This window comes from Aedes aegypti, chromosome 1, assembly GCF_002204515.2.
Source record: "Aedes aegypti strain LVP_AGWG chromosome 1, AaegL5.0 Primary Assembly, whole genome shotgun sequence".
NCBI lineage: Eukaryota > Metazoa > Arthropoda > Insecta > Diptera > Culicidae > Aedes > Aedes aegypti.
The window spans coordinates 198708467-198733906 of record NC_035107.1 but is presented as its reverse complement, the minus strand read 5'-3'; the positions used below and the strand labels follow the sequence as shown (position 1 = coordinate 198733906).

Genomic DNA, 25440 nt, shown 5'->3' with positions numbered 1-25440 from the left:
CTTTTTTAAGCGAATTGACGAAAAGTTGTTATGGAGGGGGCTGGGAATCAAACCCATGACCATCCGTTTACGAAGCGAACGTGCAGCCAACTACGCCACGTTGACCCCCAAGATATTGCTGTTTTAGTAAATGAAAAAATATCTTTTTCCTCAAATTTCTCGATTTTTTTCGATTTTTTAATAATTTTACCTACACCGATAGAAGGAGCCAAATTTCAAAATATATTGGTTTTATGTGTTCTTGACACCATCATACCTTGATGAATAAATATTATCAGTTTTGTAGCGTACAAAAATATGTTTCGAAAACATACATACGAAATTTGGCGTACTAAATCAAATCCGAGATTAACCAAAATGTGGCTACGTGCTTGATTTTGATCACACGCACACTAGTGTAGCGATGAAAATAAACGTCAGAGGTAAAAAGCAAATCAAAACATGTTTATATAATATGCTCAAGTGATTTCTGCTGTTTCCCTTGTTTTCTGCCAATAGTTTGCAGCTAAGGTGTCGGGAGACCGTGTTATTTTTCCTATCTTTTGTCTCACTCTAACAATTATCATCAAAACTTTGTGGAAGCAAATCTCGAGTTTTAGTGAAAATTTATTGGGCTGTGCACTACATACAGTCAGTGACATAAGTTAGTAACCAAATGCTGTTTTTCCATACAAAATGCCCAAGTTTGGGGTGCTGTATCTCAGCTTCTGGTAGTCTGAATTGGTTGAAATTTGGATGACAAACCACAAATAACTTGAAGTTTTACCTCTAAGGGAATTATTACATTGCAGTCATGTTTCATAGAGTTTCAGAGGGTTGTTCAAAGACAAAAGTAACTAACCGAGAGACTTTGTAATTTAATTCTAAAACGTTAAGTTGTGTGTTGTTGGTATGTTCCACAAAGTTGTTAATCTCAGAAGTTACACAAATTTGCAGGACACACCAGCTTTTCACGACTTACCGTTTTCGAATTAAATTAAAAAGCCTCTTTTGTCTTTGAACAACCCTCTGAAACTCTATGAAAAATGACTGCAATGTAATAATTCCCTTACAGGCAAAACTTCAAATTATTTGTAGTTCGTCATTCAAATTTCAGCCAATTCGGACTATCAGAAGCTGAGATACAGAACCCCAAACTTGGACATTTTGTATGGAAAAAACAGCATTTGGTTACTAACTTATGTCACTGACTGTATATAGAATCATAGTGATATATTTTTCGCATCGATATATGAAGTGGTTCTTGAAATTTGCTTCTTCAAGTGGATAGTGTATTACAATAAAATCTACTATGAAAATTCGATACTGAACTATAAAAATTCTACTAAATTGAAATCTTTCTAAAGATTCCACTAGATTTTTTTATTTGTTGTTTCACGGATTCCTACGAAAATTCTTCCAAGCATTTCTCCAATATTTTTTCCAGTGATTCCTTCAGAAACTGCAACTACGATTCCTTCAAAGAGTTTTCCAAGAATTATCCAAGGAATTCTTTTAGGAACTCCTCTAAGATTTCCTCCAGGAAATTTATCAAAGATTCCTCCAAGAACTTTTCTAGCAATTCCTACTAGGGATTCCTCCAAAAATTTATCAAGAGATTACTCCAAACATTTTTCCATGAAGTCCTCCAGAAATTCCAACAAGGACTTCTCCAGGATTCTTGCATATTTTTCCAGAAATTTTTAAAGGGATTAATTGGTAGACTTCTCATGAAATTATTTCCGGAATTCCTCCAGGTATTAATCTAGAGGTTCAATGAGAATTCCTCCAGAAATTCCAACAGAGAATTTTCCTGAACTTCATGTTGCAGAGACTTCTCCAGAAATTACCATAGGGATTAATCCAGAGGTTTTTCATGGAATTCCTCTTGCAATTACTCCAAGAATTCCCCAAGGAATATCTTAAAGGAAATCTTCCAGAAATTCCTTCAGGAGTTTTTACAGAAATGTGTCCAAAAACTCCTTCATGGCATTTCCTACATGGAGTTAAATTAGATTTTTCTTTGAGAATTACCTGAGATTCAGAAATCAACCAGAAATTTTCTTAAGTTTCTTCGAAGAATTGTCTAGGGTTTTCTTGAGAAATTGTTCCAGAAATTTCAACCAGAACTCCTACGATTTTTCAGGGATTTGTTTTAGCTTTTCTTAGTAATTTCATTAGAAATTACACCTAGAATTCCTCTAACGATTTTTCCAAGAATTCTCTCAGGACTTAGCCCGAGAATTACGGAAAGTATTAATTCAGGAGCTTCTTATATGATTTTCTTAGGAATTCTTTCGATATTTTCTCTTTAAATTCTTTCATATATTCCTCAAAGAACTCCACCAAGAATTGCTTCATAAATTTCTTCAGAAATTACGCCAAACACTTATTAAACAATTAGATCCGGTTTTCCTAAAGGAATTTAATAAGGAATCCCACCAGAGTTTCCTCCAGGAATTTCTTGGCAAATTTTTCCAGGGATTTCTGGAGAAATCCCTAATAATATTCTGGAAAACCTTTGTAACAATTTCTGAAGGAATCTAAAGAAATTCTTGAAGATTTTTCTGGAAAATTTTGAAAACAAAAATCCTTGTGAACATGTGAAATTTCTGGAGGAATCCCAAGTAATCTGGTAGAACATTTTTACACAGGTAATCTGGCTCAACATTTTGTAAATAACCTAAAATAAAAGAAGCATGTATAAAATTCTGTTACAATCCCACCTAAAATTATTTTGATACCGTTCTCATGCACTAAAATATTAAAGGTTAAAAAATATTCTGTTGGCGAAAATTTTTCCAAAATTAGCATACAAAGTACTCCTTAAATTTTAAGAGATCCATTCTAGTAAGACAGAAAATTGAAAATGTTCAGGATGTCAATGTTTTGTCGGGATACTGATCCTCGTATAAAAATATCAGAAGTATCTCCAGCTTCGATAAGAATCGAAATTTTGGCATCGTGTCAGAATTTTAGAAAATACGACCCGGATCCTGGTAATGACTCAGTGAGCATCCTGTAAATGTTTTCATTGATTCCAAGTTTGCTAAAATTTGGTGAGAAATCTTTTTGATTATTGCAAAAAAAAAAATCTGCGCAGGGCTACGTAAATCTCTCCTAGGGTTCTTTAAAATTCATGCCCAGGGTTTTGGAAGAATATTAGCCAATCTCTCAGTGAAATTGTGTTTGAAAATTAAGCCATGATTTGGCATTGGCAGTAACTTTTAGGCAGTGCAGTGATTATTCTTATTAATTAAAAACTTTGTTTTTTTCTCGCTTTGTACTTAAAACCGATATCAAGTTATAATTATGTGTAGAACAATTCTAACCGTTATCAAGCTTCAAAAAATAAAGCTGCAAAATGTTCATGAATTTATGAAAATTTTCAATTTGATTTTGAATGATTTAGGAGAATTGGAAAACATAGCCTGATAAATTACTAAACTAAAATATAAAATGAACTGTATTGAAAGTCTCAATATATATGCTCTTAATATAAGCAGATTATTCAACGGGCCAGATATGTGGAAATTCTTTAAATTCTTCGCGATTCTGTAAATCAGATTTTTATGGAAGATCCAAAATAATGTTCGAAATATTACACAAAAACAGTTTTGACAATGCGCATTTGAAAGATTTCCTTTCTATTTCTTGATATACCTACCAACTAAAGAAAATGTAATAATGGTATGCCTAAAAATGATTCCTAGATTCATAAATTATAATCTTTTCATAGATTCTATTCTTAATTCATTGCTAGTTTGATCTGTTTCTGGTCAAAGTGAAGCTTTTGGAAACCTATATTTTCAAGCGCAACGTCGTGACCCTCACGACGGCCTAGGAGGTTGGTAACATGGTAATGAATAATACCACTGGCATGACGTTCAACATGCACGCGCATCAACATCAAAGGCTTTTTTGTTGGACATACCTCCTAACCCATCGATTTAGATTGGTAGCTGCATTCTTGTTGAAGACCTTGAAGCATTTCATTCCGGTTCAGGTACGTTATAGGAGCACCTCTGATTCTGTGTTGATAAAATTTGTACGTTCGACGGAATGAAGTTTGATTAGGCTACTAACATGCATAGGCAGTCTGCTAGCCAAACAGCAAGCTTCTCTGCCATGAAAATTATACCCTACACCTTCCCGCATGAACTGGCGTAGACGCAGAGGTATATACGGTCTACCGTGGTAGCTAGTTTTATGCATCATCAATCCCTCCCCCTCCCAACATTAATCTGCATTCTTACATGGCAGGCGCCATTATCGTCTGAACATAGAATATCACCAGCACTTATACACTGAGGGTGTCTGTTAGTCCCAAGTAGTTATCTGGCTGGTTCCTTGTGTAAGTGCAGCTTATATGGAGATACTGGAGTAGCAACCACGGGCGCTTAAGCTCAAGAAGGTCTCGAATCAGAACAAAAAAAAAAATAGAGAAAACAGCATTCTTTTACGTAAGCATTCTCACAAGCACACATTCTTGTATGTTTGCGTGATGTCAAAAGTGGCTGCAAGCTTCAACGATAATACCGGCTTTAGTGCTTTCTAAACGGGATACTAAATTTAATCCTGTTTAAAAAAACAGATTAAATCTCGTACTAATTTTGTTGGAGTTTACCACCATAAGTGTATTAGATCATTCCTGCGCGATACATATTATTTTTTCATAATTAAAATCAGTATTAATTAAGTTCAAATTTCGAAAGTTCGTGCATATTTCAAGGGCGTGATATTGAATTCATAAGCAACTCATGATTCAGATTTTATTGAATTTCTACAAACTTTTTAACGGAAAAGGATGACATAATGATTGAGAAATTATAGGACAAACTCCGCCATACTATAAATAATTATGATTTAATGTAAAAGTATAGCCTACTGTCTAAATATTTTAAAATTTGTTGTTGTTTATTTTTGTTGATCTTCATTCCGAAATATAATCTCTCTCATAATATTTTTTATAACTTCAGAAGATATTTTTCAAGTTTGCTTTTCTTCTTCTTGGCATTAATTCCGCACAGGTATAGAGCCTGCTTCTCAGCTTAGTGTTCTTATGAGCACTTCCACAGCTATTAAGAGTTTGGTTTTCGGTTCGCAGGTTTTGCTGGGCAGTGTTTTGGAAAGCCCAAACAAGACGCTTCGTTTTCGGGACGCCGGGAGTTTGGTTTTCGGTTCGCAGGTTTTGCTGGGCAGTGTTTTGGAAAGCCCAAACAAGACCCTTCGTTTTCGGGACGCCGGGAGTTTGGTTTTCGGTTCGCGCGTTTTGCTGGGCAGTGTTTTTTGAGAAGCCCAAACAAGACGCTTCGTTTTCGGGACGCCGGGAGTTTGGTTTTCGGTTCGCAGGTTTTGCTGGGCAGTGTTTTGGAAAGCCCAAACAAGACCCTTCGTTTTCGGAACGCCGGGAGTTTGGTTTTCGGTTCGCGCGTTTGCTGGGCAGTGTTTTTTGGAAAGCCCAAACAAGACGCTTCGTTTGCGGGACGCCGTTAGTTTGGTTTTCGGTTCGCAGGTTTTGCTGGGCAGTGTTTTGGAAAGCCCAAACAAGACGCTTCGTTTTCGGGACGCCGGGAGTTTGGTTTTTGGTTTGCAGGTTTTGCTGAGCAGTGTTTTGGAAAGCCCAAACAAGACCCTTCGTTTTCGGGACGCCGTTAGTTTGGTTTTCGGTTCGTGCGTTTTGCTGGGCAGTGTTTTTGGAAAGCCCAAGCAAGACGGTTTGTTCTCGGGGCGCCGAGAAGTTTTGCTGTTCGCGCTGTGTGAATGCGAAAAGATATTCGTGTCCAGTCAAGGATGGATTACCAACTGGTGAGCTGGTTTCATGCTTATGATAACACATTTTTTCATGATAGCGTTACTTTTTTGTAATATTCAATCAAACTTTGTATGGTGGTTGTAGTGTCGGCATTATGCCTGTTTTATACAATTCTAATACACATATAAAATTTTTGACATTACTTAAAATATTTTTTGAATAATTCGACATTATGAATGTCTACGTTTATTTTAAAACTTCTACCAAAGACTTTTCTTCTTGAGGCATAAATGTTTAATAATACTTTTATGTAATTTTCAAACAAACTATGTATGGTTCGTCACTACAAGTGTCGGCATTATTCCTGTTTCATATAGTTTAAAATATACGCATATATTTTTCTCTTTTCGCCATTAATAAAAACTTCTTTTGAATGGTTTGACATGATAGATGTTGACGTTTATTTTAAATCTTCTACCAAAAACTTTTTGAGACAAAACTAAAAACTAGCTTTAAGTATAAATTGTATTTTTCCACCTTATCCATGAATCGCATCACCGACCAAAGGTGACTCCCAGATCTTTTCCTTCTCCACTAATAAACACCCTTCCTGTGGTGATTGTGGAGATGCAGAGGTATTCTCGGTCTCTAGAAGCAACAATCATTACACCCTAACATTCCTTCGAACCCAGACACCTTCAGCATGGCTTTGCTTTGTACCCGCGGACTCTAACCACTCGTCTAAGGAAGGCTCCTTAACAGACATATTCACAGAAGGTGTGCTTTTACAAGAATAACAATAACTTCCAAACGAAAGAAGAAAACTATTTCCTTTACTCATCAAATTAATCATTTTATTCACCAAATTACGCAGCTCCAAAAGTAGTTCATAGAGTACTTTGATGAAATAGTAGAATTAAAAACGATGTGCCAAAAAAAAATGTTTACTATGGACAACAGAAACAAATAGTTTCAGTTGATTATAGAACGAAGCCACACCTCAAATTTTCAAGAGCACAAGACTAGAGAACCAAACAGCGCTTCGCGTTGCCCATTAGTCACCACCAGCAAGCAAGCAATTTAATTGATTTTCAACGCGAACTGTTGACAGATTCTCCAGTCTTGTGCTCTTGAAAATTTAAAGTTTGGCTTCGTTTTATAATCACCTTAAACAATCTTAGCTATTATATTCTATTGATAAACCAATTTTTGTTCCCACTCTTGCCAATTGGTACTATAGCGACCCTACCCTATTCTAATGGCCTTCGAAAACATATGCACAAAAGGTAAAAGTTTTACAATTTTCATCAAAAATGGTCATTTTTTATAAATTGAGATCTTGAACTTAAAACGGTTAGGGTCGGTGTTCCCTTAGTGGATGGTCCCCTATAGTCGCACTAGTGGCTTTTTACGGCCGTTTCGCTGGTAATCGTAGCAAAATAATTTTTGACATGAAGATCAGTAGCTATTTATCTAAGTACCATTGACACACAGCTCGATTTTGTTCAAAAAATGATCGAAATAAATAGTTTTGCTTAAAATTTTAGCTCCCTTGCACCTATAGTTAACCTATTGTTCCTATAGTAACACTACTAAGAGAAACTATTTTGTTATTAAACAAAATAGTTGATAAATTAGGAACTTTTTTATTTCAATCGAACGCTTTTGATCCACACTTCAATGGAAAAATATAAAAGTTTTGTAAAAATATGGTTTTGATTTGTGTTTTGCCTATTCCATGAGGCTAGTGCTACTATAGGAACAGAAATTAGGAATAGTGCTACTATACGCACATGTGTTCCTATAGTGGCACAAGCGATAATAAATACAAAAACATGAGTTTTCTTATGTTTCATAATTTTTCCACAAAGCCAAGATAAAAAGCTTTCAGATGATCTAAAAATAATTCCGCAGGCTTTATTTTTCGATTGTATACGAATATTTGTTCTTAGCTATGCGGCTATTGGTACATCAACCCTATCTGTATAGTTTATATATTTTACAAAAATCTATAAAATAGCATATCTTTTTTTCTAGCGTTGAGCACCATGACTTTAAGAACATTATATTTTTTTTAATTGCCGTATAAACATGTCAAATGATCCTATCTGCAACAGAGAGTCTCATTTTCGGTCATTACTGGCAGACAGAAGAAGACAGAAACACTATTGTAACATCGTAGTGATCTAAAAAGTAGATAACCAAAGAGTATTTCTATTTCGTAGATAGGATCATTAAACATTGTTTTTTTCTTGAACTGTACTAATTGCTATGAATCACTGTTTCTTCTACAGGTCATCGAATACGGCAAGAAGATCGACATGTCCGATCTGGAAGCCGACCCGCTGATCATGTTCCAAAAAGAGTAAGTACCCATTAGATGGCTGTTATGAAATCTTAAAATTCAAGTTCGCGTTCAATGTCGGACATTACAAACATTCACCATTACCGGCCGTATGCATCTCACGGGTGGGAAGCCTTGAGTAGCTTAAATCCTCTCCACGTGTTAATGATCGTTCGTTTGATTAAAGTAGCGTTCAATACCTTCATCCACTCCCTGCTTCACAGAGCTGGCGCTGACTAACTCACGAACGAGAAGCGCACTTATGAATGAAATGAGCATCAATGGTAAAGAGCAGGCGAAATGAACTGTTGATAAAAAAACGACAACATAACAATCATGCAAGTACCGCCTCTTGAGGCACCGGCTCTGCTGAGTAAACTTGGCATTGAAAGCAATAAGCGAGCGACAGCGAGCGGTCGGCTCCGGTAAACGGTGGCTGCTGTAGAGAGAATCGAAAACGATTGTTTGATGACTTATTGCCCCACTGCCCCTGGTTCCTTACCTACCCGTGCCCAATCCATTTGTTCGATGCTCGCGTGGCCCTAGGCGAGCTGTTCCAATGCATATTTGATGACCTATGTTTGATGGTTAATTTTGGGCAAGGTCAGAAGGCACTTTCATTTTGCGCCTGTCTGATTGTTTTCTATACAAGCATCAAGTTCATCTGGGTTAGGAGAGATATTCATGAGGCGTGACTGTATCAACAAAATAGCATACTTCCTGTGACGAAGAAAATAGTTGCGTTCGGATCAACACTGCAGAAAATACAGCGGTAATTAATTTGGCATTACATCCCCTGGGACAGAGCCTATTTCTCAACTTAGTGTTCTTATGAGCATTTCCACAGTTATTGACTGAGAGCTTTCTTTACCAAAGTTGCCTTTATCGCATTCGTGTGGCAGGTATGATGATACTTTACGCCTAGGGAAGTCAACAAAAAATTCCATTACGAAAAGATCCTGGACCAACCGGGAATCGAATCCAGATACCTTTAGCATGGCTTTGCTTTGTAGCCGCAAACTCTTATCAATCGGCTTAGGAAGGCCAGCTCAAGATCTGAATTTTCAAAACTTGAATATATCATCAACCGATAAAAGCATTTTGTTAATGGTCACGTTGTTTAAGGGGCCTTTCTTAGCATAGTAAGTCCGCGGCTACAAAGGAAAGCCATGCTTAAGGTGTCTGAGTTCAATTCCCGGTTGGTCCAGGATATTTTTGTAATGAAAATTTCACAGGCTTCTCTGGGCATAAAGTATTATCGTACCTGCCACACGATATACGAATGCGAAAATGGCAACTTCAGTTCGGCAGTATAGGTTTATTTTCTTTTTGCGATTGCCTATTTTTTCTCAAAATTTTTGCACATTTTTTATCACAAGTTCTGAGGAACTTATTTTTTATTTTTATAACTTATTTTCGAAATTTGTGTCGAGATTGAGCATCAATCATCTGGTTTTGAAAATATACCGATATTCCTTAGGGGATCGGCACTTCCTATATAAACTATCTTTGACCGCCATTTTGTTAAACGACGAAACAGTGGGCTATACAATGTTAAGTAATTAGAAGCATATCTCTGGATTCAAATGGCTAACGATCAAAGTTGACGCTTATTCTGAAACTAGAAGAGTTCTTTGAGAACTTGTGGAAAAAATGTGCAAAAATATCGAGAAACAAAAAGATTATCGCGATTTGATTTTGTTTGTGGTGAAAAATGAGAAGCAGGCTCTGCTGCGCTGGGGACGTAATGCCATGAAATTATATATCAAGATCATACCATGGCGGGTGTCGGTACAGTATGTTGTTAACGACAAAGAGTTTTAGGCGCAGTTTCACCATGATCAAATCACTTTTGAGAATTAGCCTCCAAAATAATACCGGACAAAGGATACACTTTAGTTCGCACACTATCGCCAAATAGATAGGTCAGCTATGCCAGCTGTGCATGTCGAAAGGGTAACAAATGCTCCCCGCGAGTCACATTAATAGCGCGAAACGGAGTTGGCCAAAGCAGGTGTTTCGGTTACGCAACGTTTACCATCTCGAACTTGGAACTATTTGCATACAAACATCCTATGTGGCGCGACACCTGCCTAGTGATGCGATGTCATCACTGAGAAGATCTCCACATAGATGCATAGTGCAAATAGAATTCGACGCTCGGATGCGGATTAGATCAAAACTGGGAGTGGTGAGAAAGTTACTAAGTTGCTTCGCTTATTTGCATAGAGTCAGTGTCACTTCGAAATAGTTTTTTTTTGTGAATAGCGGTTTGGATTTGCCTTGGGACTATAAAGTGAGCAGACAAATCACGTTTTATAGGTCGCATGAGTTTCTTACGTCTTACGTTTCTTACACGAATTTGGAATGATATATTTTGCAGATGCCAGATTTATATTTGGCACATTGAAGAAATGTCCCACTCAATTTTGAATCAATAAAAACAAAACAAATATGGTCTGTTATATAAATAAACATCCTTGGACACTACCCGATTATGGATGAATTCCAAAAATGGTATAGTTATTCATGTTGTTCCGCAAAAATATTCGTGATAAATTTAATACACTGATGTTATGCTTTTGAGTTAAATAACCAGTTCTAAGGGACATTGCTCGCCTCAAAAACATTAGTTTTCTGAATATTCAGATTTTGTAGTTATGAATATTCAGATGTTTATCCGGAAATAACGGAATTCTCGCCCAAATAGTATATACGTTCACAAATCAACTGCTTGACGAAGGAAGATCACTTCTGAATACCGGATTGATCACGTAAATATTTTGAAAAGGAATAAAAATCATCGATCTGACGATTTACATCAGCTGATAGGTAGTGTAACTCAATATTACTTTGATTGTGTGTAAGATTTCCTGGTTCTTTGATTCTCATACCTCACGCAGATGAATTTATTACCACATGAAGGTCAATTCTTTACATATATTTGTGTATCTTAATTTTGTGACATAACATCCGTACTTTAACGTATTCTGATACGCTCTTTGTAGTTCCAACAGTTTGTTTTCAAAATTCACATATTCCCAAAACAACCTTTTTTTACTCAGAAATTCTAATGAACTTTATTTTTGCAACTCATTTGGAAATATTCAGAACAATATTACTTCCAACAGATCTATAGGGAGCTCTCCTAAAAATGTACACATTCCCACATGAATATTTTTTTGGAATTTTGAAAGCGTGTGTTTACTTATTATAAATAATACAAATACAAATGTATGCGAAGGCATTTAAAGGATTTATTTTATTTTACAAAAGCATCAAATCAAAACTAGTATGGGCTTGAGTTAAAATATCTCATAATTCATAACTCGTCATTGTAGGCTATGGAAAACTTTTAGAATTTGAAAATGCGCAGATCCTTGTTTAAAAACTACTCTGATAAGATAAGGATTGAAAACACACATTGTAAATACATCTTGATAACTTATTTTCTATGGACCCCCTGTGTTATCATAGCTACAGAAAAACGATTATTAGCAAAATTGCTTAAATTTGAATTGTCTACAACTTATATAAACCATTTATACCATAGTTTCTTAAATACTGAAGCGGTCAAATTCAATTTTATGAAAATGTGGATCAATTAAATATCAAGCAATGCCTATCTAAGGGCCATTCTAAACCTTCAAATACATCTTTCCTCGTAAATCTGCTTGCTAGACCACTGTGCACTGATATCGATGTTAATGAATTTTGATAATACGAAACAAAAAAAAAAACAATGCAACAGTATCCGTGTCGTCAGCCAAATTCATGTTCATGGGGTTTCTGTCAAGCAAAACCTAGCGATAGATCCCCTGCTAGGCAATCGCAGTTTTGCCTATTTGTACAGTTGATGATGAGATCATAAAAGGTCAGCGGATAAAGTAGCGAATTGATTGACTGATTGACATGCCTATCTCCAACATGATATGCACAGTTGGAGTTCCAGTCGAAGGAAAACAGATATTTTTTATGAACTTATCGTGAGCTACTCATGAATGACCCTATACAACTACCCAATTGAGAAATGTGACATGTTTAAGGTTTCAAACTCCGAATAGTTTGCTTCCATGAAGTCTTAAGGTTAATAATTCCACCTACTAAAATTAACAAAAGATGCAAAAATATAAATACAATCTTGCCTTGCATCTATACCACTCATCAACTAGCTAACAAATGTTTCGGGAAATACCCAAGTGAATTCAAATCAAATGGATGGAAATCAAATCATACTTTAATGTGATTGAGAATTGGCAAATTTGCAAATTGACCATAGTTCTGTTGATTTACGTACATCACCATCCACATGCTGCATATCTATCTATCTATATAAATAAAAATGGAATGGTGTTTGTATGTCACGAAATGGCTTACGAACGGGTCAGCGGATTTGGATAATTCTTTCTCCATTTTGTTCGTCAAGGGTTCCGACGTGTTTGTGTGTATAAAAGTTGCAGGATATTCACCGGGAAAGTTGAAAAAACGAGCGTGAACGGAACTGTCATTTTGTATGGGACGATTCGTACTGGTTTTCAAAAGCCTACTTGATGGCAAGACGAAGTTTGCCGGGTCCACTAGTGGATAATAAAATTTCAACACAGATGTTGAATACACCCGGAAAGTTCATAAAACAGTCAATATCCCACCGGCAGAAATAAATTAATCTAATATCCACAGCAAAAAATTGCACTCAGATATTTCATCCAATCAACCGAGCAAGATACACTGATTCAATGCAATCATCATCACCATCTTCTTCAGCAGGAAAGAGTGCGTTGTTGGTATTCCCCGTCAATGTTTAATTACCGGCTCTGCTGCCTTCCCCTACAATCCTCCCCGCTCTACCAAAATGGCCTTTCCGAAATAAACCAAAACAATAGCACCGAGAATCAAATCGAAATCTAAGTACCCTACCCCCTCTGAGTCTTGAAGCGGTAATTTTTCCTCCTTTTTGTTCTTCTAATTCGGTTGTGATTCAAGTGTCTCGCTGTCTACGTTCGATCTTCCCGCCTTAGAACGGCCCGCCATGCACACGGATATTGTATACATAACTTAATCCGCGCCGCGAAGGATCACACATCTAATGAGCGACGAGTGAGTCTCTCCAACTTCCAAGTCACGGTCAGCGCTAATTCACCCAACGTTCTTTCGATGTGTGTATTGTCTCAGTACCTTTGATCGGTAGGTAGGTATACGTGCGCCAAGATTTATGACTCGCTTCTCATAGCGTACATCACACAACACTTACTGGTAATATTCGGTGTGGAACTGTGCGATCAATGCGTCTCTTCACCACGAATGCTGGAGCCAAACTTGAGCGCGATAAAATCTGGACACAGCAATTTCTAAATGTTGAAGCTTTTGAGTAGTCATGGTGGAAAATTTACTCTTTTCGTTGTGCGAAAACTTGTGTCTTCTGAGCACTTATTCTTTGGATTGCAAAGAACAAATCCACTGAGGAAACCGATTCGCACTTGTAAAAACTTAAGTGATAGTTCAGTGTGGAGAAAGTGTTTTTTTTTTTGTTGAATCATAGGTAGGACAATCCTTTGACTGTCCTACCCAGGTGTTTTTGTGCGTAGTACATGTCCTACCTGTCCTACCCACTTCCCGCGCCACTGCTGTTTTTTTTTCTAGGATTTTTTGCAAGAGTTTTTTTCTGGTCCATCAAAAAAAATCGTAGGATTCTACTGTATTATCCCGAACCCCATTACTCCGAATGCTGTTATCAGGAATGTACAATTACTTCACATGTCATTGTCCCGCGATAATAGAATTCGGGGTTATGTGCCCTTCGGGGATATGGAATTCGGAGAGAAGGCATTCGGGGTAATGAGGTAGAATCGTATTAGTTTTTGCTTTAATGTTTGGAAACCATTTTTGGTTCATAGTAGGACAAAAGTTCGAATCAGCAGGGCAAAAGTTACAAGATACCAAAAATGTACATAGAGTAAGCTGGGGCAAAAGTTTCTTTTTAGGATTCCTAGCCCAATTCAAATCAAATATTATAAATGTTATGGTGTTTAAATGCTCTTCAAGCAAGACACTTTCACGCCAAAAATTACAGAAATCGATTGAGATTTGGAAAAATTATGGCTATTTATTGTTTCCGGCTTTTTTTTAATTTTCAGTTGAATTTCCATCGCATGGAACAAAATGAAAATGAAATCTATTTCGATATGCATAAATATTTGAAAACCATTTTCGACATAGTGGGCGCATAGCGCAAACATGTAAATTGCCTATAAAAAATCACATTTCATGAAAAATTGCTATTTTTAGGTATATTTAAATTAACCCCACTTAGGTTAAGTTTCTGATAAAAAATTAAGTGTGCATGTTTATGAAAACATCACACTATGGCTAATAGAATTTATTAATGTTACAGAAGGTTGATATTCTGTGTTTCTGTCGCCGAATTTTTGCTTGTGTTACTGAATCACTATTGTTTTAAACCTTCGCAAATAGTTAAATTTCGGTGCGAAGGGGCCATGGCCCACATTTTAGGAGCCCCACAAATCTCGACAAACTTAGGGTGCAGAGCTGTTTGGGCATGATTCATTTTGGCATGGGGGGTTTTTCTCGGCCGAATCGACTGAAACTTTGCAATTAGAAGCCCTTCAATATACCGCATATAGTGGCCAAATATGAGCTCAGTAGCTTTCGAAAAACCCCACTGCCGAAGTGGACAAAAGTGCCAAGAATAGGATCCGGCTCCCTATTCATCGTTAAACTTTACCGAATATTTAGAATCAATGTAATCAATCCAATAGTACATACTTGTTGGAATAGCATCTTATGATTTGAGAGATTCATGTTTTTAATACATCCGGAAAAAATAGTGAAATTTGTGTAAAGCCTGTCCACGATAAATTTCGGACACGGATGGCGGGTGTACCACAGAAAATTCGAGAATTTTACAGAAAGAAGGATTAACATCCTTGTCAACTGTTTATTTTGTAGATATAACTCTTTTATTCTGAAATAAACAATTGTTTTTGTTGAATTATGAGTAACTTTTTTTTGCTGCCATTATTTGGGTGTCCAAAATTTAACGTGGACAGGCTTTAAATAAACTCAAATAAAATGCTAGAACATTCTGAATGGGATTTTGTTGACATAACGAGAAACATGAAGATTGAGAAAGCTTTCTAAAAGAAGTTTAAGACTAGGTTCGAATGCAATTTATGCATGAATATATTTTGGATTTTTCCAAGAATAACCATAAAAATTATCTAAGAAATTCCGTTAAGTATTACTCCAAAGAAATCTATCAAGGAAAGATATTTTTCACGGAAGTCTTTAGTCTTCTAGGATTTTATCCGGTGATTGTTCCACGATTTCCTTAGTATATCGTCCAAGATTTGCGTTTAGAACATCTTCAAAAAATCTTTGTAAGATGCACTAGAGTAATGTCTGTAGAATTCGATTGAAGGATTAGTTTGAAAATATCTGGAGGAACTCCTAGAATAGTCTTTGGAAAACATTGGGGTTATCCCTAAAGAAATTACTAGAGATAGAATTGTTGGAATACTCAAGAATTTTCAGGAGACAATTTTGAAGAAACTCTTCTAAGCATCCTTTGAAAAATTGCTGCAAGAATTTCTGCGAGAATTAGTAGAGGAATATCTTAAAAAAAATCTAAAAAGATCCCTGTATGATTCCTCGAAAGTATTCCAGTAAAATCTCTGGACAAATCAATGGCTTGTCTTAAAGATTTCTTAAAGGCTTTCCTCAAGACATGTAAGACGAAATTCTTGAAAAACCTGCTGAAAAGCCGCATCTTTGTATTTTTTTGGAGCCAGCAGATTTTTGCATCAGGATTCACTGCAATCAGAATAAAAAAAGAGACTGTAGAGATCATTCTGATTAAAACAGAGACATTTCATTAAAAATAAAAACTTTTTAGAGACTTACATTTAAATAGAGATCAAGTCTCTAGAAAAAGACTTGCTACCAGGCATAAAACAATTTCTTCAACTCAAAACCATTAAGTAAATCTGTATGTTGAATATCTTGAATATTAAAGCAATGACGAATAAGCCCCAAAAATAATTAAATTCAGTCTATAAACATAACAAATCTACAAAGATACAGTGGGATTCCGTTTTTGGTAACAAAGTCGAATATATCAGTTGCCAAAAACGGAACCGTGCCAAAATTTTAATTTTATTTTTCAATTTTTGGTTTGAAAATAACACTCTAGTGTTGTTACATCATTGTTATGACATTATCAAATATCGAGACTACGAAACGGTGCATACCCAAGTAACCACAAGCATTATAACATTGCACGTATTCTACTGCATATCAACAACATTGATGTAACATTGCTTTTATTCGACATATACCAAGAGTTGTCAAGCAATAAAGCATTAACTCTACATTACAAATGTATCAATGCACTTATATTACTTTATAAATTGCACTGCTGCACTAATGTTACTTTATACATTGCTTCATTGCTTTATCGTCGTTTTTGCATTAGTGCAACTGTAAAAGGGCCCTTTTCCACTTTAAAACTACTTTAATGGTAGGCTTACGGCAATGCAGCTGCATTATATATACAATAATATAATGCTCCATGGTTACTTGCTGATCGAAATTGAATTTCGTAGGGTTGGACTATGCTATGAATCTCTAGCTCCGTAATGTTAATTGTGAAATATGTTATATTTATTGCTTTATTGCTCCTATGTTAGCGTCCAATCTACGAAGCATATCATAACTACGCTAACGCTCCAGTGTCAGTACTTGTGCTTTGTTCAAACGAGCTGTTCCAAAATCTGAAGAAAAGTAACAACAGTATCACCAGACTCAAGTGGGCTGGTCACACAATATGAATTCCTGAGAAAAGAGGCGAGTCTCTAGTTAAGATACTGGTAGAGATTAATGGCCACATGAAACGTTGCGATTGCATGACCAATGCAATGATCACCCCGAAGTAAATAAGCGCGTACGATAGCCCTTAGCTGGGAGGGAGAAACCAATACAAAATTTCTCTACGTCACAGTGAGCCGAGATTTTGCTGTCACGAACTGTCACTGTGAGCCCGGATCTTAAACACTGGACAAACATGATAAAAGCGCTTAATTAACCTAAGCATATTTTTGTATTTCATCAAAAATTTCAAAAATCGAATTAGAATCAATTCAGGCACATTCAATAGTAACGTCACGAGAGCACCGTTTATTCTTATTAAATGTAACGTATTGGAATGAGGCTCTTTTCACTGTTTTCATTGCAACTGAAAATTAAACGCAAAGAAAACTGTGGCCCTTTTTCAATGTTTGTCCAGAAAGACTGAACATACACAACAAATGAAAACTAGCGATTTTCACTAAGCCTGCCTTGATTGTCGTTGGCAAACTGGAGTTATCTTGCAATTCGGAAAACAATTGTATCCAACTTCGTGTGTAGTATCGGTGCCTCCCTCCCAGGCCCTTAGTAGTTAGTGGGATTTAGGGAAATATTAACGAAGATGAAGCTTTGGAATGTAGCCGGTGTATTGCTGACCTGTTATTTAAATGACTTAAGCAACAGACACAATTATATTTACAGAAAACGGAATCCCACTGTATATAGAATAATTAAGAAAACATTGGTAACAATAATTTAAATTTAAATTGGTTTACGTTCATGAGGGATTTGAAACATTTTTGAACGTTATAAAACAGTTTGACTTTTTACTCAGAACCTAACAAAGAACATTAGACATATCTAGTCTATTCTAAAGTATTATTTTTTTTTTCTCTGGTAAAAGGGCCCCCACAAGACAATGGCCCCTTGGCCCCCATATTTGTAAATCTGGCCCTGGGGACCCTCTTTACACCTACAGTATGGACCATAAAAAATGCTATTTTTTTTTTTGAATTTGGCATACACAAGCATTATGTTTATTGTTTTCGTTATTGGATGTAATATCTGATTGATGTAGTATATTCTAAGGTTACTTTGCTATATAGGAACATCTTTGTTATATTTTTTTTACTAACCTGAATAATGTACTAAAGCAAAAAAGTTGGATATTGATGTTAACATTTCTTTAGAAACTAAACTTGATATTGACAATGCTCTTGAAACTTTAACAAATTCCATTGTTGAAAAATTTCAACGCACTCGCGATCCTGCTATGAAAATTATATGGCAGGATTTGCAGAAAGAAATCAAGAAACGTTTTGCTCAATTAAGAAACAAACATTTTGAAAATAAAATTTCTCAATTGGACCCTGGCTCTAAGCCCTTTTGGAAATTATCTAAAATCTTGAAAAAACCTCAGAAGCCAATACCGGCATTGAAAGAGGAAAACAAATTATTACTAACTAATTGCGAAAAAGCTCAAAAACTAGCTATGCAGTTTGAAAGTGCGCGCAATTTTAATTTAGGACTTACTAGTCCAATTGAAAATGAAGTTACTCAGGAGTTCGAAAATATTCTCAATCAAGAGAACGTTTTCGAAAATGCCTGGGAGACTGATTTGGAAGAAGTGAGAACTATTATTAAAAAATTCAAAAACATGAAAGCTCCTGGCGATGATGGAATTTTCTACATCTTCATCAAGAAACTTCCAGAAAGTAGCTTATCATTTTTAGTTGATATATTTAACAAATGTTTTCAATTAGCATATTTTCCTGACAAATGGAAAAATGCTAAGGTTGTTCCAATTTTAAAACCAGACAAAAAAGCTTCTAGCTATCGTCCAATCAGTTTGCTTTCCTCCATCAGTAAACTTTTTGAAAAGGTTATTTTGAACAGAATGATGGCCCACATCAACGAAAATTCAATTTTTGCCAATGAACAGTTCGGATTCCGCCATGGACATTCGACCACTCATCAACTTTTACGTGTAACAAATTTGATCCATTCCAACAAATCTGAAGGCTATTCTACTGGTCTTGCTCTTCTAGACATAGAAAAAGCATTCGACAGTGTTTGGCATGAAGGTTTGATTGTAAAATTAAAAAACTTTAATTTTCCAACATACATTGTTAGAATAATTCAAAGTTATCTGTCAAATCGTACACTTCAGGTTAATTATCAAAACTCCAGATCTGAAAGACTTCCTGTAAGAGCTGGTGTTCCTCAAGGCAGCATTTTGGGACCAATATTATACAATATTTTCACATCTGACTTACCTGAGTTACCTCAGGGATGTCAAAAATCTTTATTTGCGGATGACACAGGCCTCTCCGCCAAAGGACGAAGCCTGCGTGTCATCTGTAGTCGATTGCAAAAAAGTTTGGATATTTTTTCTTCATACTTGCGAAAATGGAAGATTTCTCCTAATGCTTCCAAAACTCAACTAATAATATTCCCACATAAACCAAAAGCTCTTTATTTGAAACCTTCAAGTAGACATGTTGTCACGATGAGAGGGGTTCCAATAAATTGGTCAGATGAAGTTAAAAATCTAGGGCTCATGCTAGATAAGAATTTAACTTTCAAAAATCACATTGAGGGCATTCAAGCCAAATGTAATAAATATGTAAAATGTCTCTATCCCCTTATTAATAGAAAATCAAAACTTTGTCTTAAGAACAAGCTTTTGATATTCAAACAAATTTCCAGGCCAGCCATGTTGTATGCTGTACCAATATGGACTAGCTGTTGTAATACCAGGAAGAAAGCTCTGCAGAGAATTCAAAATTAAATTTTGAAAATGATTCTGAGACTTCCTCCCTGGTATAGTACCAATGAGTTACATAGAATATCCAATGTTGAAACATTGGAACAAATGTCAAATAAAATAATAAATAATTTCAGGCAAAAATCGTTACAATCTTCTATTGCCACGATTAATGCGTTATATGTTTAGGTTAAGTTAGGTTAAGTATATTAAAAACGTTTTTTTTCTCTTATAAGCAGGTGAAATCAACTCACCTGTAAAAAAACTGAACTGCTACGGCAACTGAAATGTAATATGTTGTTAACAAAATGTCAATTAAATCTTAAATTTGTTTTACCAAATTAGGATGATAGTGTTGTCTAATAACACAGAACACCTAGATATAAGAAATGAATGTAATGTTTGGAATGATACTAATAAAGAAATTAAAAAAAAAAAAAAAAGTTGGATAGTTTTGTTCTTTGAAAGTCAGAAAAAGTGTTTGAACGTCGTATACTCTTTTGATAAACTTTCCACGTTCAAAATCACACTCAATCGTTAAAAATATTAGTTTTCTTGGTATCAGAGGATGGAACAATGCTCGTAGAGAACGAATTGTTTTTAAAAACCATATACAGATATCCATAGGTGTTTTTTGAGAAAGCAAAGTTTGTTCCTTTGGCTAGATACAACTCAGAGTCGCTTATCACACTTATATGAAGAATTAATCACAGCTCTCCAAAATGAGACGTTTTTTTCCAAAATATATTCAAGTCTTCAACACTCTGGGTATAAATCAATTCTACTATTTGACATGGGCGTATGTTCAAGATAAGGCCAGTGTAGGCTATCGCCCCTTCGTTGACGTTTCAAAAGCGCTCATAACAAAGATATTGAAATCGATGCCCGTGTGATAAAATTTGAAGGTGTGCTTCCAATTCTTCTCTAGTAAGGTGTAAGTAACACATAAGAATCATATTCAAAGTGAAAAATAAAGTCTAAACAGATCAAAAAATACATATAATAAATAGCAATTTTGTTTAGTTTACATTTTTCATATAAAAACTTGCATTAAACATGATATGACGATTTTCGCATTTTTATGGGCCATACTGTAGGTATTTAATCTAGTTTGTTTGGTTCATTGACTATTGTATGTATTCTTATGAAGGATATAGAGATATATAGTAATACAATCAAGTCGACTACGAAGTTCGAGATATGATAATATTGTGGAGTGAGTAACATTGTTCACCAAATTTCGAAAGAAAATTTTGGCTATTGGGTATTAGTCTAGAGACTGTTCTGGTTGTCTGAAATAAACCAAACAAATTTATTTTGCCGATTCAACACGATGTACCATTCTCGAAACAATGCGTCCAGATTTTCCCCTGCTCAGGTTTTACCCGTTGATCATAGTGATTATTTGCTTATTAGATATTAATGTAATTATATCTTCGAGTAATTTACGGCTGACGAAGACGACGCAGTCGGCCTCACAAACGTTGATGGCGTTGCGATGACCTTGAACGAACCGACACGGGCCAGATCCTGAAGAGATGCGTCAGGTGTTTTTTTTTGTTTTCTCGAGTGCTTTTCGGTACACCACGGTGCAGAAAATCATCTGTTTAATGGCCTTCCGCCGGGTCAAGTGCTTCTTGGCATACCGGCGCTAGCTGATGGAGGGAACCGGCAGTGATCGTGTTCGGTGGTGGTTTGAATTGTTCGTTATAGGCTAGGTGAGTCTTTTGAGGCATTTGGTGAGCTATGAATCGTCCTCCGGAAATTAAATTCACCGAAACGAACGTAATTAGATCCGACCGATGAGTACCAAATGCTTGCTGCGAGTGAGCTTTGTGATGCTTAGCTTCCGCACACAGAAGATGAAGCAAGTTTGCTTCTTGATGACGAACGTGATCGATGGCGGGTCGGATAACTTGTTGAACTTAACTATTCATAAATCCATACATTACTGAAAAGAAGTAATTTATTATTGTTCAAATGAGATAGTTCTAAAGAAGTACATCTCGTTTCCTTGATAGTTTGTTTCCCAGGTGGAAAACAATAATTTTGTCGTTACTGTGGGACATAAAAATGAATTATTATTAAGGAAATTGAATTTATGGGGGCCAAACAATTCTATTGTGCCTAAGCTTAATTCCTAGTGATTAACCTTTCTAGTTACTACGTCAATCGTTGAGGCGAAGGTGAGAAAATCATTCATTCTAATATCAGTGCGCATCGTTCCACTGAGAACAAGCATCTATGCCAGAACCAGAGTCTCCGTGAAAATAAAATATCATTTGAAATTCCTGAATTGTAGTCCGTTCAGTACTAGAATACGGATCAGCGGTATGGAGCCCTTATATCTGATATTCCACGCTACGAGGATCACTGCCAGTTTATTGGATACATTAAACTACTCAAGAAGAGTTACTTTCCCAAACAATAAATAGTTCGGATTGTATTTAACCCCTCTACCGGTAGCTTCATTTTATACTGCTAAAAAAAAATTTAAATCACGATAACTTTTTTGTTTCTCGATATTTTCACACCATTTTTTCACAAGATCTCAAACAAACTCTTCTAGTTTAAGAATCCGTGTAGATATTAATCATTGCTGATCTAGTTTTGAAAATATTCCGATGTTCCTTGGGGGACCGACATTTTTCATATAAAATGTCTTTGGCGGCCATTTTGTTTTTGGCCAATTTATCAAAAAAATAATATGTGTACTATACAATGGCAGGTAATAAGGAGCTACCCTGAAAAAATCATACAAATCTGTTCAGTATTCTTCGAAATATCTGAAAATTACGAAATGAGGCTTTTTAGAGTTTTCAAGATCTTGATTTGTCCAGCGCGGTACCAAAAAAATAAATTCTCATTACTCAAAGACGGCTGCACCAATATGCTTCATTTTTTCACAACATACTTGCATTAATGTATCATTCCGTGGAGTAAATATCCGAGTACGATAAAAATTCTGTTGCCTGAGATATTTAAGTGAATTATGGATACGCGTCGGTCCCCCAAGAAATTTCGGAATATCTCCGGATCCACATGACCAATTATCAATATCAACACATATTCTCAAATTAGAAGAGTTTTTTGAGGGCTTGTGAAAAAATGGTGCAAAAATATCGAGAAACAAAAAAGTTATCGCAATTTGAATATTTTTTTAGTGGTAAAAAATAAAGCTGCCGGTAGAGGGGTTAAGGAGTGAAGTAAACTTTTCCTCGGATTAAGAGAAAACTACAAATATTAACTAAACTTGGTTCTCGAAAAAGTAACTCATAAACTTATCAACAACTAGAAAGTTCAGAACAAGTTCGAATCAATCTTCTTTCTTACTTGAAGCTTAATATAATTCTTTATAAGCAACCTAAACGAACTTTATGTGAGTTGAAGTTCGATTGATTGCTTAAAAAGTAAGTGGATTAAGCCAAAACATGCCCTTTTATCCGAACGTTTGGTTGCTTCGGTTGTGCTCTGTGTATTTCTGATGTGCTGTCTGCGCGTATAGATTGTCCTGATATTCTGCGATATCTACCGTTTTAAGCGTGAATCCGTAATTTGCGAATTTGCAGTAGCACGTAGCAAATAACTGCTTGCAAAAATATCTTTCAAGCGCATTGAGAACCTGAAATTTTGCGAATAATAGTTTTTACTTTTCCGCGTTAAGTCTTAAAACTGGTTCTGGACTTAGGTTAGCGGCTTTCAAATTTTACTCCCATTTGACAGCCGCCCTCCACCCTGGGTTTACATCGGTGGAGGACCGGTGCTAACGCCTGGCATTTTCATAGAAGAACTGTCAAATAGCTTCCGGATCAGCTGATTTGAAACGTCATGTGCAAAGGCCTATTGTGGAATTACCGATATGCTGGGAATTTTCAACCACGTAGTTTGTGTTTTCGATTACCACTGTTCTAGTGCTACTTTGAAACAATAATTTGTCATGGCATTCAGACAATTTGTGTGAACCTAGATTGAGTTTCGTTATTGGGACAGCCGTGACGGGTGTTGATAATTAAATAAATAATAAAGTATTGTAAGAAATGCTTTCCAAGAAAAACCTCGAATCGCTTATCGTAATTTCTTTCCTTATATGAATAGAATTAAGCTACATTTGCTTCGTTTCCCATTGGATTTTTTATCCTTCAAACCTGAACACGCATGATAGCAAAAAACACGGTTGGATTCGATTAATCGGTCATTCACAAATACTTAGGATCAATAATGAAGCCCTAGATGAACAATGGATCAGTCCTCCGTTTCTAAAACCCGTTCCATCATCGTAGTTCCGAGTGGCATTTTCAACATCGCATCAGAATTTGAAGCAGAATTTGTAGATGGTTTGGAAAGAGTAAAACAAAACGAAGAGTCAAAAACACCACTCCAAAAGTTGTAGCTTCCACTGGTACGTAGCTATTCACGTTTCTCTATTTGGATATTCACGTTTTCCTCAACACGCGACAGCTACTCAAGCAACATCATATGACAGGTTCAAGTCAGGGGTCAAAGTAGCATGAAATGACTAATTGTATGTCTGCCGTCGTAGCAATCCCTCAACTGAGAAATCCGGTTCCGGTTCTACGAATCTACGGTGAAAGTGTAACGAGTAGAACAATGATATCCAATAATTTCGCCCGGGGAAAGTAATCAACCCCTACTAATCGATCGTGTTTGCCGTCCACACTTCGGTCCTAATGTGAATTAGATTGGATGGGTTTGCCTTGAAATGTAACCAGATCCGAATAGGGTTACCTTGACACAGATGCATCATGATGGGATTGGACGAACCCGATCGACTAGTGACCGAGGCGAGGTGGACTTAGTCACAGCGAAACACGATTGATTTATTAAGCCCCCGTGCCGAAGCCGGTCCCCAGCTGTTTCGTAATCTACCTAAAATGAAACACAAATTTCAAGCTTTTTGTGAATATTATGCTAGACTGGGACGAAATTTGGAAAACAGGCTTTTTTTGGTTGCTGGTGAAACCAAATGTGGTGATTGAAAATACAGGTTGTGCAACATTTTCGACAAGGTGATTTCGCTATTGGGCAGCAGTTTTATCAGCTAGAAAGTCGAGAAAATGACATTGAGCGCAGATCAAATAATATCTTTCACAAAGGTTACCCTTTTAGATTGAAATCTGAAAAATTCTCAAAAATCAATTTATTTGCATGATGATAACCTTTCTCTTCTTACGTATCTACTGGAAAATAAGCTGTTTCTCAGTTTAGTGTTATATGAGCACTTCTACAATATTGAAAACTTTCTTTACCAAACTTACCATAAAGAAAGTGGTTAGAGAAACCACAATGCAAGACTTCAACCACAAACAGAAGGACGAAATATTTGCGAAATTTCCATCGACTGCACTTTGAACGATCATCTCAAATTTCATATGTTCCATACCTCATATCCAGCGTTGCGCGAATTGTTTTTTTTTTGCGCCTTCTGCAGGTTTTGTGACGCATAACTGTATTTCGTGCAACATGACCTCCAGATAACGATGTACTGATTGTAAATTGATGCTGAAGCAGTGAAGCATTTTCTGTATCCAAGGTCATACAATCAGTCCTTCTGTCAAAAATAGGCAACAACAGGGTCAATGAGATGGAAATTTAATCAGAAATATTTACAAAATGCGAAAATGAGCCTTATATATTCATGAATATCTTACGGCCTATGCAAGTGAGGGGCCCAAACCCTAACGGGTGTAAGTGATATTTTGATCGGATTTGTTT

General features: G+C 36.1%; 1 protein-coding gene across 1 annotated transcript in view; it reads left to right on the top strand.

Annotated features, from left to right (window-relative positions):
* Positions 1-25440, top strand: part of LOC5569266 (delta(9)-fatty-acid desaturase fat-7) — a 74191-nt gene that overhangs the window by 38023 nt on the left and 10728 nt on the right. The window contains exon 4 of the mRNA XM_001658361.2: positions 8029-8099. Coding sequence (XP_001658411.2) covers positions 8029-8099 — 71 coding nt within the window. The remainder of the gene's footprint in view (positions 1-8028; positions 8100-25440) is intronic.